The sequence below is a fragment of the Hemitrygon akajei genome, chromosome 24, assembly GCF_048418815.1.
Source record: "Hemitrygon akajei chromosome 24, sHemAka1.3, whole genome shotgun sequence".
Lineage (NCBI taxonomy): Eukaryota > Metazoa > Chordata > Chondrichthyes > Myliobatiformes > Dasyatidae > Hemitrygon > Hemitrygon akajei.
The window spans coordinates 1,264,200-1,282,679 of NC_133147.1; the positions used below are offsets into that span (position 1 = coordinate 1,264,200).

An 18,480-nucleotide genomic window follows, 5' to 3' on the forward strand; every position below is an offset into this window, starting at 1 on the left:
TCAGATGATACTGGATCAAAGTCCACCCATCCCAGAAACGGCTCTGATGAGGAATCAGTACAATCTCTCTCAGGAGTAAATATATAGGTTGAATTAAGGAACGACATCTGCATGTTATATTTTCAGAAAGGACGCATATAAATCTAGTTAAGGATGAACGGGCCACCGTTTAATCAGAGTGGCAGCTTATGTGGGACAACTCTGAAAGAACAAAAGGTAATCGAGAGAATTGCCAGTATCCCTTTAGCTTATCTGAGACACCATGTCGCTTAATTCGGCCAAAACGTAGTGGTCACGATGTGTCCCAATTAAGCGGAATGCAATGTATTTATTACAACTGCACTACTACAACTTTCTTGTAACACAGAACAAAATATTTCTATCTGTATTTCTGACAGTCCAATAAAAATGTTGGCTCTCTGCGTGTTGAAAAGAAGGATAACAAATGCACGTGGAACTTCACCCTGTCTTAGACTCAACATTCAACAAATCATCAAGGATATCATTCGACAGAATTTTCAATATTTCTGTGTTGTTTTCAGATGAGGATATGCTCTTAGCCTTACACATTGTAAACTGTAGCCCGCCATGTTTAGTCCCAGTCCATTCGTCTAAACAAAACTTCAGGAATCCCTTTTCCATCCTCACAGCTGCTCTCATTTCCATTTCCAATGCGCGTGATGAAATCCCGTTGGATGATTTTGAACGGATCTGAATTGGAACACCAACAAGCTCTCACAAATCAACACCAGTGAACTGTGCATAACGCGTAGCGCAGATGATGCCTCATAGTCTTCAGTACCGGGTTCGACCTCGAATTCCAGCGCTGAATTTTGACAATTTCAGCGCTGTTCCCATGCTTCAATTTCCCTCCACATTTCATTTGAACAACGGAGGGCGCTGTAGATCCATCTCATTCGCATAGATGTTTATTTATGAAAAAAATATAGAATGTCGACGCTGCAATTCTGCAAAAAGGGGAATGGACGCAAATACTTAGCAGCCCAGTCAGTAACCATAGAAGTGGGAAGAAGGTGAACATTTCAGATGAGATTCATTCCCACTGGTGTTGACGGACCTCCTGACCTATTTCAGCATTTCCCATATTTCTTTCTTCCGCATTATATGTGATCGGCTTCTTTCGTTCCCTCAGGTTGCTAATTGAGCGCCTGGCATAAAATTTGTGAAGTATTCTGCTCTTTTTGCTGAGAGAGCAAAATGTTAATTCCAGATATTGGATCCTGAACACAGTTCATAGCGTACTCACAGGATTGTAAGCACGTTGTAACGTCATTTGCATTCTGATAACACCACCCGCTCGCTGTACTTTATGAAACGACAAACAAAATGAAATTGAATCTCGTGAAAATCTAGATGTTACGCAATACTTACATGCGACATTGTCAGTGTTATTGGGACCGTCTTTAGGAGGTGAAGCGGCCCTGAAAGGAACATAAATTTACAAGTCAACTTACTTTAATTGGAAAATACCGCAAAGATACTGATGGTGGCTGGAAAGAAATTGCAGGAGATCTATCTGGTTGATAAGCGACTGCGCGATTAGTGAGTTGTCCCCAACAGGGACAGATGTGATTAAACGAGAAGAAAATGCATTTGAAATGTTAGCGGGCGATTGGAAGTGTGGTGCACTTTACAAACGGTGGAAGACTTAAGTGCGTCAATGTTGCGCAAGCCCAAGGGTCCCCTGTGATTATGATGCAATGCAAAGAATTAGAATACAGATATTATCCGGACAAACATGACGGATGGGAAGAACAAAAGTATGGCAGTCTCTGTCACCACACAGGTTTCATCATGTATGAAGCACCAGTTGGCGATATACTGTTTACCTCGTTAACTTGTGTAGTAAATGCATCTTATTATTTGCTAACTTATTTGTGGTAATACGCAATTTTTGTGTGTTGTGGGTGAGTTAAAGTATATATACTCTACTGTGCGTCTTGGTCCGGAAGGAGATTGTCTCGTTTGGCGGTATACATGTACATGGTTAAAATGACAATAAACTTGATGTTCAACTTGACTTGAACTTGCGATGACTCAGGGAATATTCTCAATATTAGCATGTAACGCTTGGGCAATTCTGACTTCAGTCAATCGATGTAAGACCTTTACTGCTTTCAAAAACTACAATTGGATAACGGCCAGAGGTGTATCATATGAGATCGAGGTGGGAAGAGGACGTGGAAAGATTGTGGCTTGAAAAGTGGAGCGAGAGAGAGAGGTGAGTGGAAGAGGTCGAAATGGTATTAAGAGGAAAGCGAATAAAATTGTATTAAGAGCAAAATGAACGATAAACAAATGGAGAAAGCACATTAAGATCCCACAAAGGAGTGAAAAATCAAAATCTGGGAAGGTAAATAACGAGAAAAGTCATCAAGAATTAATTAATGACCGTATCAGATCGATTCTGATAATGTAGCGAGTGCGTGTGCGGACTATTGATTGCGCAGTCAATCGATTAGGCCTCCTACATGCGGGATGTATTTTCTTTTGCGGATATTTCAAATGTGCATGCCTTTCGTTTCGGCGGGTGCATTTCCTGGATCTCATACCGTGTGTTGTCCATCGTGTACCATCATTAGCATACACAATATAAGCGCTGAACCATACTGCTCCGTTGCCGTTCTTACTCTGCGGAAACGCTGCAAGAGGAGTCAATGTGGAGCATGTGATCTATTTGGAGAGACTCTTTCGGGAGCTGCCACTGGGGTCAATGATCAAAAGCGAATTCATTTGCGCCCTGACACCACTCTACAATTGACACCCCTGAATACCGGGTAAAAGCATTTCGAGATGATGATCTGAATTCTAAAACTTTACCCAACATTTGAATATGAATGTCATATACATTTAGTTCTGCCGAAATCATGTTCTCACCTGAATTCTCCGCGGCCTCTGGACTTCCCTGTAAATTATACGGAGATTTAAAAGAAGTTTAAAAGAAGCATCAAAGAGCCATACAGAGAACAGCAGGCTTGTGTGAACATTAGCAATTCCTACTTCTTCCCACAGAATAAAATCCTGACCAAATCCACAATTGTTTGATTAATACAACCATGGCCCTAAGGTGAGAATGAGATTGAAATTAAGTCAACTAACAGAAAAGAAAAAGAAAATAGATAAACATCACTTAGATGCTGGGACTTTGCCGTTAGATTTCAAGTAGAAAACCCATCGTCAGAACTGGATTATTGTGGTGATCATTAACACGATCTTGTGCTGTGTCGTATTGCGAGAGCGATCACAGTCTATCCATCGTCATAGTTGTCAGAACATTTATCCACCTCAGTGGTTTGCCATTGCCTTCTTCTGGACAGTGTCTTCACAAGATGGGTGACCCTAGCCATAATCAATATCCTTCTGAGATTGTTTGCCTGGCGTCAGTGCTCGCATAACCAGGACTTGTGATCTGTACCTGCTGCTCTTACGACCATCCACCACCGCTCCCGTGGCTTCAGATTTCAGATGAGCTGATCGGGGGGGGGGGGGGGGGAGGGGTGGGTGGTCTAGGCAGGTGGAGCACCTTGCCCAAGGGTGACCTGTAGGCTAGCGAAAGGAAGGGGTAACCCCATCAACAACCTGTCAGAAATACTGGGGCATAATCGGACTCAGGACTTGATGAACTGGGCTTCGAAGATCTGCATGATGACTCCGTGCACTGCTACTTTTCAATGTTATAATGTTCATACTTTTCTTGCAGTTGTCGATGTGAGGGAGGTAGGTTGGGGAGAGAGGAAGAGAGGGAGAGAGGGAGTGGGAGAAAGAGAGAGGGATAGAGAGAGGCAGACAGAGGAGAAAACAGAGTATATTGTGTTTGTGAGAGATGGAGTCAGAGACAGCTAGACAGACAGAGACAGTCAGTCAGACAGAGACAAGCAGTTAGAGAGCGAGTATACGTGTGTGTGTGTGTGTGTGTGTGTGTGAGAGAGAGAGAGATAGATAGAGAGAAAGTGTGTTTGTGCGTTTGTGTGTATGTGTGTGAATGTGTGAATGTTTTCTGTAGTGGAAGATTCTAAGACCAGAGGACACAACCTCAGAACAGAGGGGCGTCCTTTCAGAACGGAGGTGAAAAGGGATTTCTTTAGCCAGAGAGTGGTGAATCTGTGGAATTCGTTGCTGCAGACAACTGAGGAGGCCAAGTCTTTATGTATATTAAGGAAGTGGTTGATAGATTCTTGATTAGTTAGGGCATGAATGGAAATAGTGAGAGGGCAGGAGATTGGGCCTGAGAGGAAAAATGGATCAGCCGTGATGAAGTGGTTGAGCAGACTCGATGACCCAAATAGAATGACCTAATTTTATTTGAGAATTTGAGAATTATAAGAGAGAAAATATAATATGAGAGAGAAAGAGAGAGAGCGAGAGCGAGAGCGAGAGAGAGAGAGAGAGAGAGAGAGAGAGAGAGAGAGAGAGAGAGAGAGAGAGAGAGAGAGAGAGAGAGAGAGAGAGAGAGAGAGAGAGAGAGAGAGAGAGAGAGAGAGAGAGAGAGAGAGAGAGATCTGTTTAAGTTGAGTTTACAGTTTTTCAGTGTTATGTCGATCAAGCACGTAATGAAGATGTGAGTATATAAAATAGTGAACTGCCAATGCCACAGATACTCAAAAACGAAAACGGGGCCAAGGTATGCATCTACCGGACAAGGTTGTGACAAGTGTGCAAACCCGAGCCAATTGACTAAGGTGCCTACCACATTCGGACAGATACTTAGAGCCATCTTATGAAAAGATAATGTCGGTAATATTAAATCTGATTCTGACTCTGAACTTTTGTCCTTAAAATGTGAAGGAGTGGTCCATTTTATTGTCATCCTTACATTAAATCTCCTGTAAATTCAGCCTTTTATATTTAGCATGGCAATCTATAATCTTTTGACATTTATGGCCTACATTTAGGCGATGAGAGGCAGGCCAGTACAAGAGGGACTCAACACCAGCTTCATAGCAAAGAAAGCCCAGTAGCGTCTCTACTTTTTGCGAAGGCTGAGGAAAGTCCATCTCCCACCCCCCATCCTCATCACATTCTACAGGAGTTGTATTGAGAGCATCCTGAGCAGCTGCATCACTGCCTGGTTCGGGAATTGCACCATCTCGGATCGCAAGACCCTGCAGCGGATAGTGAGGTCAGCTGAGAGGATCATCGGGGTCTCTCTTCCCGCCATTACGGACATTTACACCACACGCTGCATCCACAAAGCAAACAGCATTATGAACGACCCCTCGCACCCCTCATACAAACTCTTCTCCCTCCTGCCATCTGGGAAGAGGCATCGAAGCATTTGGGCTCTGATGACCAGAGCATGTAACAGTTTCTTCCCCCAAGCTCTCAGACTCCTCAATGCCCAGAGCCTGGACTGACACGAACTTACTGTACTCTTCTGTGCCTATTGTCTTATTATTTAATGTAATGCATGCACTGTTTTGTGCACTTTCTGCAGTCCTGGGTAGCTCTGTAGTTTAGAGTATTTTTTTCTGTGTTTTTTTTTTACGTAGTTCAGTCTGGTTTTTGTACTGTTTCATGTAGCACCATGGTCCTGAAAAACATTGTCTCATTTTTACTGTGTACTGTACCAGCAGTTATGGGCGAAATGACAAAAAAATGACTTGACTTGAAGTGAGAAAACTATCTTCTTCCTGCTTTCTGTACAATTGGTTCTTATTCGTTGGTGTCGCCTACCTTTTTTCCAGCAGTAAACACCCAATACTCCAAACATTAACACCAGGGCCACGACAGGTAAAGCTGGAATCCATGGCTGAATGGACTTTGCTAAAACAGATAAATAGGCGAGATTAGGTCAGGGTGGTTGTTGCAGACACATGCTTTCAGCAAGAAAGCAGAATAAGGTGAGGCATCTATCGAAGAAACTTCAAAATTGTCTACATTCTATCCAATGTTAACTGTTGGTGTCACTCTTCACAGGGTTCTGTAGTTTTCAAAGAATATGCTGAAATATTTAACATGCAAAAGATAAACTACTTTTCGGATTATATTTCATTCCCAAAGGAGGCAAAGTCTTAGCACATTTCATTATGGCTCATATGTGTCCAGTCGTTTCATTAATGTGGTTTTGTTTACTAAAAGGAATATAGGTAGAAATGTTTGGTAACACATTCTAGACTGCTGACACATTTGTCGGTATCAAGACCATCTTGATGTACAAGGAACTTCGTTATAGCAGCGCATCAGAGCAAAAGTGCATGTAGCACACGGTCGGTCGAAATTAGATATCACGAGCATCTTGTTACATTATTTAGATATACAGCATGGAATAGGACCGTCCAGCTCCTCGAGCTACACCGCCCAGCAAAACCCCCGACAACCCTAATTAAACTCTAACCTGATCACCGGAAATTGTATTCAGTACGTCTTTGCACTGTGGGAGGAAACCAGAGGACCCCGGGAAACCTACACATTGTATGGGCAGGACCTAGAGTGCCTCCTTATAGAGGACGCCGGTAATAAATTTTGAACTCCGGGGCAATACCGTCGCAATAAACGCTATGCTCCTAAGCCGAGAACAGGGAGAAAGAATGGCGGGGATGGATAGCAGATGGACAAGAGAGAAGCAGTTGTAGCTGTAGGTTGAAAGCCGCCTACACCCATAAAGGGTTAACTTCCCAGCAACTAGAAGACCCATAAGTTCAAGAAGATGACAGAGTATTCACTGAGACAGACCAATGGAACTGTTGTCATTCATGGACATACCTGCGGTATGTTTTGACTCATTTCAGTGGAATGAAATAAGTCACATTCAACAAGAAATTGAAAAATAAATTTTGAAAATCTACGCTTTTCTAGAAGATTAGTTTAGCTGCATTTGTTTGAATGTACTTACCACGTACAGAGAGAAGCACAGCATCACTGGGCGTCGACATTAGATATCTGCCTCCTTCCAACAGTTGATAGACACATGTGTAATTTCCACTATTTCCTGGATCTACATTCTGGATGGTGAAAGTAGCTGATTTCTTCTGTGCATCTGCACTCCGGGGAACCGAGTCATTCAATTGAACGCGGTTCTTGTATAAGTTGAATGTATCGACCGAGGTGCTTTTCGTGGATGTGCAGTTAAACGTAATGTCTTCACCTTCAGAAACATGACTGGGGACTAGTGATATGATTGGTTTGGGCAGATCTATCAACGAAACACAAAACACATGGAAGCCAGCCAATTTTAAATTGAAAGATCAAAGTATATTATTATCAAAGTATGTTTTCATTATACAACCTTGGGATTTGTCTTTTAATAGGGAGCCAGGAAACAAGAAACCCGAAAGATCCCATTAAAAATAAACGACTGTGAACCACGCAATGGGTAGAGAGAAAAAAAATCATGCAATCCATAACGGAAACGAACAGCTGCGGCACACAACTATTTCGATGAACCTAGATACAAAAATATGATACAGTAGTAAAATGAAATATTTTGGAACATAAATCTACTCCGCCATTCCAGGTTTATTATGCCTCTTATCCCGATTCTCCTGCTTTTCCACCACCATCTTTGACTCCCATACTAATCAAGAACCAAGTTCCGCTTTAAATCTACCCAAATGACTTGGCCTCCACTGACGACTAAGGAAATGAATACCACAGATTCATCACCCTCTGGAAGAAGAAATACCTTCTCATCTCTGTTCAATAGGACAATCGTTCTACTATGAGGCTGTGCCCGCAGGTACAAGGCTCTCCGAATTTGGGAAGGTCCTCTTCACATCCACTCTGCATTGGCCTTTCAAATTCAAAACCTTTCAATGAGATCACATACGCCTCATTTTTTAACACTCCAGCCTGTGGGGCCCAGATGCTCAAACGCTGCATATACGTTAACCCTTTATATGCTGAAACCGTCACGTGAAACGCCATTGGAATGTCTCCAATACCAGCAAATACTTTCGATATTTGCCCTCCAGTCCCAGACTCTCCATATATAATTTACCAGAAAGTGCATGTGATTATAGAGGGTAAATATTATCGATTACAAAACAAATCGGATTTAGTGTGGTTTGTGATGTAGGAAAACGACGATCACCAGGACAGAAACACTTCGAGCAGACAATTGCGGATGGGAATTAAACCTGAAATTGACGAACGTTGGATTTAAATTCGGAGCATGAGGGAGATTTAATATGAATATTCTATAAAGCAACTCAAGAATCGTGATAGGACCTTTTAAAAAATACTTCGAACAAACCAGGAAATTAGATCAAAGTGACACTGCCGGACAATATAGAGAAGGGTTGACCCAAAAGCAGAACAGAGAAAACAGGTTAACAATAAACAAAATCATTAGTAATAGACAAGACACCGGAGGGGGGGGGGAGTAAATAGGAGACAACAGAAACGAAACACAATAGGTAACAGAGTAAACTTTAGGCTGGAAGAGTGAAGATGATGAACAACTGGTTGAAGCTGGATGGTTCAATGAGTGAAAAAGGGTTCCTCCTCCTCCTCCTCCTGCGGTTGGCACCCAGCTTGATGGTGTATTACCGCCATCTTCTGCTCTGGCGTGTGGACCAGATGAAAGACTTACATTCTAAATCCCTTCACCCATTCACACACACACAGACACAAACCCTAATCTACACTTTATCCCTTTTTTCGCCTTCCTAGTACCCTATTCCTGCTTATTCATCATATTCCATAAAAAAACCCTGTAACCCTTAAGAATGTTAATAGTACCCTGACCTGTGATCTCTCACCCATGCCAAATAACCCTTTTAATGTGAATTCCTGCACCGCCAATTCCCTTAGATTAATTCTCATAATCTCTCTCTGTATCCCATACTTCCTGCAACTCGGAATTACATGTTTATTCAGTGCACAGTGCCCCGGCTTTAACCTAGTCCACACAATTTCTTCTCTTCTGTATCCACTGTCTACCCTAATACCTGTAATACTCTTTTGTATTTGATATAGATGCCTCCCTTTCCCCTCTCTGTCCCATCTTTCTTGCCACATTTGGATGATTTCCCCCCCCCAAATTATACACTTAGCCTCTGCTTTACTGATACTAATGTGCATTTCTATATTTTCTTTCTTTAACGCCCTCTTTGCCAACTCATCCACCCTCTCATTCCCCTTCACCCCTACATGAGCTGAAACCCATAGAAATTTTACCTGACCTCCCTGATTTGCAACTCTTGTGACTGACTGAAGGACTTGATAAAGTACATCTTGCCAACTGTTTGAGTGAAAAAGACCTTAAACTCGCTAGAACTGAGGATGAGTCTGAACATATCAACGCTTTGACTAGTCTAGCTTTCTCCACCCATCGCAACACAACCAACACTGCCAATATCTCCACTGTATACACCCTAACTTTTTAGATGTACTTCTGCTAATTCCAATTTCTTTTGCTTGTATAGCCATCCCAAACCCTGTCACTCCTGTTTCAGGTTCCTTAACACCATCCGAATAAATCTGCGAAAACTCACTATACTTTTTCATCAAATGGTAGTTAAATGCACTTACCAAATCACTTTTATATTTTTCTTTCCTTTTTACCTCTAACAAATGCCAGTCTATGTCAGGCCATACAATCTTCCATGGAGCTACAACCGGATAAACTATTGAAGGGCATATCCTTAGATCAAACACTCCACATTTTATAGCAATATCATTCCCTACCCGACTAAAGGTCTCCCTTTGAAACGTCCCATTCTCCCAGTACTCCTGCAACACTCCTTTTGCGGGGTGAGAATCATTGTGCCCCTGCAAATTAGCCCAGTAGTTTACCATCAATTGCATCCTTCTTAGTTCCAAAGGCATTACTCCCAATTCTACCTGTAGGGCTGAATCTGATGATGTTTTAAAAGCCCCACTGCACTTTCTCAAAGCCTGTGCCTGAATCACATCCAGTTTCCTTATAAGAGACCTGGCTGTTAATCCATATCCTGTATTTCCATAGTCCAACACAGATCTTACTAAAGCCATATACATTCTAATCAACACTGAACAACTTGCTCCCCATTCCCTGCCAGTCAAGCATCTCATCGCATCTATTAATTTTTACATTTCTCCTCAACTTTCCTGATATGTCTGCCCACGTTAACCGTGAATCAAATATAACTCACAGGAATTTAAATGATCCAACCCTTTCTAATACGATCCCATACATCCTTAACTTCTTCCCTACCTCAAATTTTTCCTGGTGAAACACACAGTTTGAGCTTTTTCTACTGAAAATCTATATCCTCAATCATAATCCCACTTCACCGCTTCATCAATTACTCCTTGTAGTTTCCTGATTATATGCTCCATGTTCCTGCCTCTTTTCCACAAGGCCTCATCATCCACAAACAGTGACCTACCAATATTCAATGGTACCTTTGTGAAGACATCATTGATCATAATGATGAAAAGTGACGGGCTAATCACACTACCTTGAGGTGTGCCATTTCCCACTATGTACTGATTTGATAATTCTGACCCAATCCGAACTTGAATTTACCTACCAAACAAAAAATCTTTTATCCAATTAAAAACTCTTCCACCAACCCCATCTTGTGCAGTTTAATTAACAGTCCTTCCTTCCACATCATGTCATGAGCTTTTTCCATGTCAAAAAACACTGCAACTACTGATTCTTCATTTGCCTGGGCCTTTCTTATTTCAGTCTCTAACCTTATCACTGAGTCCATGGAATTCCTTCCCTTCCTAAAACCACTCTGATAACTTGCCAACATTCCCCTCTTCTCAAGATCATACGATAACCTTTCTGTTATCATCCTTTTCATTATCTTGCATATATTTGATGTTAATGCTATTGGCCTGTAGCTAGTGGGTGTTGATGGATCCTTGCCAGTTTTCCTTATTGGAATTACTACTGCTTCTTTCCAAGCACTTGGTAATCATCCCCCTCCCACACTCTGTTGTAAAGATGCAGCAACTTCAAAAGCGCTCCTTCTCCTGGATTTTTTAGCATAACATAGCACATCAGATCTTTCCCTGGGGAGGTTGGTCTCGATATCTTTATTGCTCTCACCATCTCTGCCAACGTCATCAATTATATCATCAGTTTCTTCCCTCCTATTTATCACAACTGGGAGTTGACACATTGTTCTTTTCCTTCTCCATTCTTCAGACAAATTTTCTGAACTATGCATCATTACAAACGACGTGGCCATGATCTCAGCCTTATCCCTACTGGAGACTGCTGTTTCCTCCTCAGATATCATTACTGGATATTCCCATTCCCTTCTATCTCCTCCCATCCTCTTAATCATTCCCCATACCTCTCTCACAGGCGTTGTTCTTCCTATTTTGTTTCAAAGCTCCTCCAACTTTCCCTTTTAGCTTGACGTATAGTTCTTCTCACCACTGCCTGTATCTTCGTATATTGAATCAAATGCTGCATATTATGGGTTCTTTTAACTGGTCTGAATGCTCTATTTCTGTTTTTTTTTACAGCCTCGCAACATTACACTGTCCACCATGGTACCAGTTTTCTATTCATCTTATTTTTACTCCTGGGTATAGATCCTTCTGCTGCCGTAATAATTGCTAAAATCACCTGACTGTTTAATTCATCTATATTTCCAGAAATGTCAATCCTAGTCAATGCTTCTGCACTCAACTTCTGGAACTTACCCCAATCTGCTTTTCCACACACCCACTTTGGGATTACACCACCTGATCTTACACCCACTGAACATGAAACTGGTTAGTGATCGCTGCCTACTGTTGAAGCAGTCCAAACTCCCCATTTACTAACTCCAGCCAAGGTATTAGACACTAATGTCATATTTAATACTGACTCAGTTCCTGTTGTTATGTTTATCCTTGTTCCTCTACCATCATTCATACACACTAAATCATTTTCTTCCATCAAATCTTCAATTACCTTTCCATTTGAATCTGTAAACGAATCCGCCCATATTGTGCTATGAGCATTGAAATCTGCACACCACACTGCTTTATGTCTGTTTTGTCCTTGTATCCTTATTAGGCTATCCAAATTCTTTTACATGGACTGTGTTAGTTAACTATAAACACTTCCTCCCCTCTCTCCCACACATCCACCACTATGTATTCCTGATCATCTCCCTTTTCCGGTACCCTATATGGTATACCTTGTTTGATTAATATAGCACAATGCCCTCCTCCCCCTAGATTTCTATCTTTCCTTATTGTATATCCATATACAACAAAATCTAAAGTTGGTTTCAACCAAGTCTCCTGGTTTTATAACAATTTCTTTAATTAACTGCTTGAATTCCTGGCTATTGGTCAGTAAGCACCTTACATTCCATTGCAAAAGAATCACCATAATTAGTATTAACCAATCCATGACACTTCCTGGTTTGACTGATTAGTGAAGTTCTCCCTCACTTCTTCCCTTGTTAATTCTACTAACCCTAAATGGTTCATTGCTAGTTTGACAACCAGGTGATTTTTTTTCACTCTTTGACTTTACCTCAGCCGTACTATTAATCACTCCTGCAATGAATGTAACTAGAGCCTTTTTGTCTACATAAATTCCATAATTTGTTCTTTGTTGCATCTCTCGCATCCCTCTTGATCCCTGTTCATTAGGAGCATTATTCTGTTCCCTTGACATTCTTACAGCTTCTGATCTTCCTTTTCATTCTTATTGCTTGAATTTTATTCTCCCGTCCCAGAATCTCGCACCCACTATACGCCACATTATGAGCTCCTCCACAATTACAGCATTTTGGTTGCACTCCTGTTCCACACTTTCCATACTCATGATCACACTCACATCTAGCACATCTCCTCTGCCTATTACAGTTTTTATCTATGTGTTCAAACCTTTGACAATTATAGCACCTCAATGGCTTTGGCACATACACTCTTACTGGGTAATTCCTGAAATCCAGGAACACTTTTCTTGGCACTCATTCTTCTTCAAATTCAATCAATACTGATTCACTTTCCTTTTTCATTCCCTCCTTTGTTGTTTTCAGTCTTTCAACATGCATTACTTCTTCTCCTTTGATTCTTTCAATCTACCTTGAAAGGAACATACTACAAAAAGTAATGGATAACCCCAGTCGATCACGCGCAAAGCACTCTGCACCACGAAGCATATCTACACGAAGAATTGTGGGAGGAAATCCGCATTAATTATCAGGGACGCCACAATTCAGTACTTGCGTTCTTCTCGCTGCTTAATCAATAAAAATACACGGGACCTTCAGGATTCGCATCACCAGCTTCAGGAACAGTTACTACTCTTCAGACATCAGCCTCTTGAACCAAAGGGAAACATTTCACTCAACTTCACTTGCCCCACCCTTAAAATATTCCCACAAGCTATGGACTCACTTTCAATGACCTCATCTCATGCCCTCGATGTTTATTGTTTATTTTTGTATTATTCTTTCTTTTTGTATTTGGAATTTGTTGTCTTTTGCACACTGGCCGCATTGGTACGGTCACTCATTTATTCTATCATGTTTGTTATTCTACTGTGGTTTGGCTGACTATGTCCGCAAGAAAATGTACCCCAGGGTTGGATATGGTGCCATATATATCACTTCAATAATAAACCTACGTTGAACTGCGAACTTCCAATTGTGCCCATCGTGTTCGAATGTCTGCAAAAAATGTGATTCACGAGGGGAAGATTGAAGGAGGTAGTACGCTTGGCTGTAGTACACAAGCGTCCAACTAAGATGAGTGTGAATGTAAATTTTGTTTGCTGTACCATAGGATAGCCCTCTCGATCGAAATATTATTGTTCCAATCGCGGGCATATATCACCTTGTTGAATCGGAAAGCGGAGAAATAAACTCACCCACGACCGTAATTGTTAATGAGTTGCTTTGTCTTGAGGATATGCTTCTACCGGACACCGTGCGCGTGTAAATACAATAGTAATCCCTTGGAGCATCTCCTTTGTTCGCGATGGTGAACGTCGCTCTGTCTCGCTGTGACAGCTCTTTATTTACTAGTTGTCCGCCATTGTACAGCTGAAAGGTGCGGTGGGAATATACCCATTCAGTTGTCCGACAAGTAAATGTAATCGACTCATCTGACGCATAGACCTTATCAGATCGGTCACTTGATATTTGAGGTTCTGGTGGCCGAACTGCAAGGAAAGAAAATGAATTGATTCAGACTGTGCACAAGCGTACCGAATCAAATTTCTCATTAGCTCCCGTGCAAAACACTTTCTGTGCAACTACTTTTTTCTCATGCCTAATTACCGTTATATACCTCGCCTCCCTCTGAAGTTGTATCAGCAGAAATAGATTTTGCTGGAGACAATAAGTGTTGTATGTCTGTATGATTGAATGAACGATCTACTAGAGAGCTTTGCTAAGTTAAATGGTAGCACCTCCAGAGTTACGACCTTGTCAGGACGCTGAAGCAGGGATCCAATCGCAGAACATCTACTGTGCGCACTATGATATTTACAGAGTAGCAAAGTGTGGTGGGGGGGGGGGGGGGTAACAAAGTCGGAGTCAAGGTTCAGGTGCTGATGAAAAATTCCAGGGTAATCAAAAAACCAGAATCAGGAAACAGGGAGAGTCAACATTCAGACAGAGTTCACATACAATTGCTGGAAAGGTTCAAGAAAACTCACTGACACAATCTGGCAACAAGCAGGTGAAAACTCAAGACTAAAATACACTGAGCAATAAACAGAGAGACAGATGATAGGTGGAGGACAATGAGACCCAGGTGGCAGCAATACAGATAATAATTAGTGACGGAGTACTCAGTAACACAGGGGCCAGAGTAGAGAAGAAGCGGGGACAGGAGCACATGGCAATACAAAACCACAGACCGAGAGCTAGGGAGAAACACACAAAAATAAAAGTTCATCTGGAGGTACTGACAGACCTGCACGATTGCTACTCGTGTCATGTTTTAGTGAAGGCTGAAATAAGAAAATTATACAGTTTAACACGCGGCCAAGGATTTGCTACAGGAGGGAGAGCATCGGATGTTTGTGTCATTGGGCTCTCTTCTACTGAAGTTTAGAACTGTACAGAAGAGACGGTTTGCAGCTGAATAGGTTGGGGACTAGTATCCCAACGGAAAGTTTCGCTAATGCTGCAAGGGGCGGGGGGCAGAGTATTGGTGAGGATCTTTTTCCTCTTCAAATTCAATCAATACTGTTTCACTTTCCTTTTTCACTTCCTCCTTTGTTGTTTTCTGTCTGTGAACATGCATTACTTCTCCTCCTTTGATATTCCTCTTTCACTCCTCTATATTTATACTCATTGGTACCCGCGATGTCACTTCTTTATATCAACCACCATTTCGTGCTCCCACCCTTCCTGTTTATTTCACCTTATGTTTTCCTATCTCTCTTAATTTGAGTGCTTTCTCAAGTTGTTCCTCATTCGCACATCTTACCAATAGTTTGCCGTCATTAAGGACTTTTGCAAATACTATTTCCCCTATCTTATTTGCCAGTGTTGTTGTTAGCAGCAACGGGTTAATTTTCTTCATGTTTCCTAAGCCTTCTCATTAAATCTTATTGTGACAACACCTTCTCTCTGAACTTGTTCATCTTCCTCACTTTCAGAGCGCTCTCCACTACCATTTTTTATTCTTTTACTCCCTTTGTCTCGGTTTTCATTCATCCGTCTCCTCACTGTCTCCTCACTCCTTTTACTTCCCCCTTCACAGCCATCCATTTCTCTCCAGCTGCCTGCCTCTGATCCACTCACCACCCCCCCGCCCCCCAGTAGTTCAGCAACAAATCCTCAGGCTCCCCCCCAGGACACTGCTCTCGATTCCAACTAATGCAACATCAATAGGCTCCAGCACAGCACCCTAACCTCTTTGGTCTGGGGCACTCCATCAACTGCTCCCCCGCCCACAAAGGCCCGAGTGAAGACCCGGAACCAACACCCACCTCTAAGTCGTGAAATAGGGCTGTGGGTGATAAGGGAATAAATAGGTGATGAACCTGGAATAAGTGGCAGGTGACGCCCATTAGCGTGGAGACTGGGCGGGGTATGTATTTGCAGGCTGGGGAATAGGAGTGGGAGATGACGTAATACTTATGGCATGGAAGCGCGTGGAAATAGCCGGTCGAAACATTTAACAGTCTTGGATATTTATCAGAGTCCAGAAAATATACCACGAGATACATGATGAAACTTGGGAGAGGATCTTACAGAATTTCCCACAAAAAGTCCTCTTCCATAACAATAAACGCAGCAAGAAGTCAGTGAAGGTTAAGAGGTGTGATTCTCTTCAGCAACTACATATTTATTCTAACATGCGCCCAATTTGGCTAGCGGACCAATAGGTCCACATCAGATGCCATGTCACTGGCTCTTCACACAAGTCAAGAACATCCGAACAACATATTTGCATGCATAAGGATGTTCTTTTCGACTGCAACTCCGCCCTCAATACCATCATCAGCACAAAACTAATCAAGACCTTGGCCTCGTTGTGCACTTGTATCCTACATTTCTTTACTTGTACATCCCAATTCAGATTGGCAGCAATATCTCCTCCTCGATCTCCATCAATGGCTATTTTGTGCGAGACCTATCAGCGGCGGCAACTAAGCTCGATGAACTAAATAGTATAGAAGGGATAAGCGGAGCGACCATTGTTGGGAGTAGACCAGTGATGAGAGTAGAAGCAACAGGCTTTTTCTCATCGAGGCTTCAGAGAAAGGGGGCTTCGGCGAGGTAAGTGGGTAAGTGGACTTCGTTTTGTGGTTTATCTGTGCATTCTTTGGAGGAACAGAGAGCATGTTGGTAGGGTTAGTACTTTGCTCTGGGTATCGGATGTGGAAATCCTGGGAATCCTCCAGTCTCCCAAATAGCACCATCTGCGCCAGGTGCACTGAGATGCAGCTCCTGAGAGACTCTGTTAGGGATGTGGAGCTGTCGTTCGATTACTTACAGCTCATTAGGGAGAATGAACAGGAGAGTGAGAAGAGCTACAGGGAGTTAATCATCCCGAGGCTTCAGGAGTTAGATAAGGGGGTGACAGTCAGGGAATCGAGGGAAGGAGCTCAGATAGTAGAGAGCACCCCTGTGGCCATCACTTCAGTAGTCGTTATCTTGTGTTGGAAGCTGTTCAGGGGGATGACCTGCTAAAGGACAACCACAGCGATCGGCTCTCTGGCACTGAGCCTGGTTCCGTGATGCAGAAGGGAAAGAGGAAGATGAGGAATGCAGTAGTCATAGGGAATTCCAGAGTGAGGGGAACAGGCAGGAGGTTCTGTCAGCCTGATAGAGATACAGTATGGAGTGTTACCTCCCAGGTGCCAGGGTACGGGATGTCTCAGATCGGGTGAAGAGTATTCTGAAGGGAGGTGATGACCAGTTGAAGTCTTGGTACACGTTGGTACCAACGCAATAGGTAGAAAAATGAGGAGGTCCTAAAGAGAGAATTCAGGGAGTTAGGTAGGAAGCTGAAAGGCAGGACTCTAGGGTAGTAATCTCAGGATTGCTGCCTGTACCACGTGTTAGCGACTGCAAGAATCGCATTATCAGAACTATTAATGTGTGGCTATGAGACTGTTGTAGGGGGCAGGGCTTCAGATTCCTGGATCATTGGGGCCCCTTCTGAGGGAGGTACGACCTGTACAAAAAGGACGGGATACACCTGGATTAAAAGGGGACCAATATCCTAGCGATCACATTTAATAGAGCTGTTAGGGAAGGTTTAAACTAATTTGGCCGGGGGATGGGAACCGGAATGATAGGGCCGAGGAAGGGGAAAACAGAAATAATCAAAAATAGTGTGCAACAGAGATTACAGAAAGAACAGGTAGGATATGAGGCTTAACTAAAGTCAGTGTCACGAGTTGCAGGGCTATAGAGGCGTGGTCCATTTAACAGAGAAAGCAACAAATACTGGACTGAAACTATTGTATTTGAATGTACGCAGTATAAAGAATATAACAGACGATCTTTAAATTCAGCTACAGATTGGCAAATATGACCTTGTGGCCATTACTGAAACTTGGCTAAAGACTGACTACCATTGGGAGATGAGCGTCCAAGGATATGTAGTATATTGGAAAGATAGGTCAGTTTACAGATGGGTGTGTGGCTCTCTGTATAAGAAATAATATTAAATCATTGGAAAGAGATGACATAGGATTGGAAGGTGTAGAGTCTCTATGGGTTTAGTTAAGAAATGGCAAGCGTAAAAGCATCCTAATGACAGTTGTATAGAGGCCTCCAAACAGCAGATGTGGACGTGGATTACAAATTATATCAGGAGAGAGAAAAGGTGTCTCACAAAGGCAATGTCCTGATATACGTTGAGGACTTTAACATGAAAGTGGATTGGGAAAACCAGGTCTAGACTGGACCTCAAGAGAGAGAGAATTGGTAGAATGTCTAAGGGATGTGTTTTTAGAACAGCTTGTTGTTGACCCCACCAGGGGATCGGCTATGTTGGATTGGGTGTTGTGCAACGATCCAGAGGTGATAAGAGAGCTTAAGGTTAAGGAACCTCTAGGGAACAGTGATCACAATATCACGGAGTTGACATTGAAATATG

General features: G+C 42.4%; 1 protein-coding gene across 1 annotated transcript in view; it reads right to left on the bottom strand.

Annotated features, from left to right (window-relative positions):
• Window positions 1–592: 592 nt before the first annotated feature.
• Window positions 593–18,480, bottom strand: part of LOC140715537 (cell adhesion molecule CEACAM5-like) — an 89,705-nt gene continuing 71,817 nt past the window's right edge. Inside the window, exons 11-14 of the mRNA XM_073027891.1 lie at window positions 13,781–14,074; window positions 6,854–7,153; window positions 2,574–2,663; window positions 593–711 (exon numbers count right to left, since the gene is read on the bottom strand). Coding sequence (XP_072883992.1) covers window positions 593–711; window positions 2,574–2,663; window positions 6,854–7,153; window positions 13,781–14,074 — 803 coding nt within the window. The remainder of the gene's footprint in view (window positions 712–2,573; window positions 2,664–6,853; window positions 7,154–13,780; window positions 14,075–18,480) is intronic.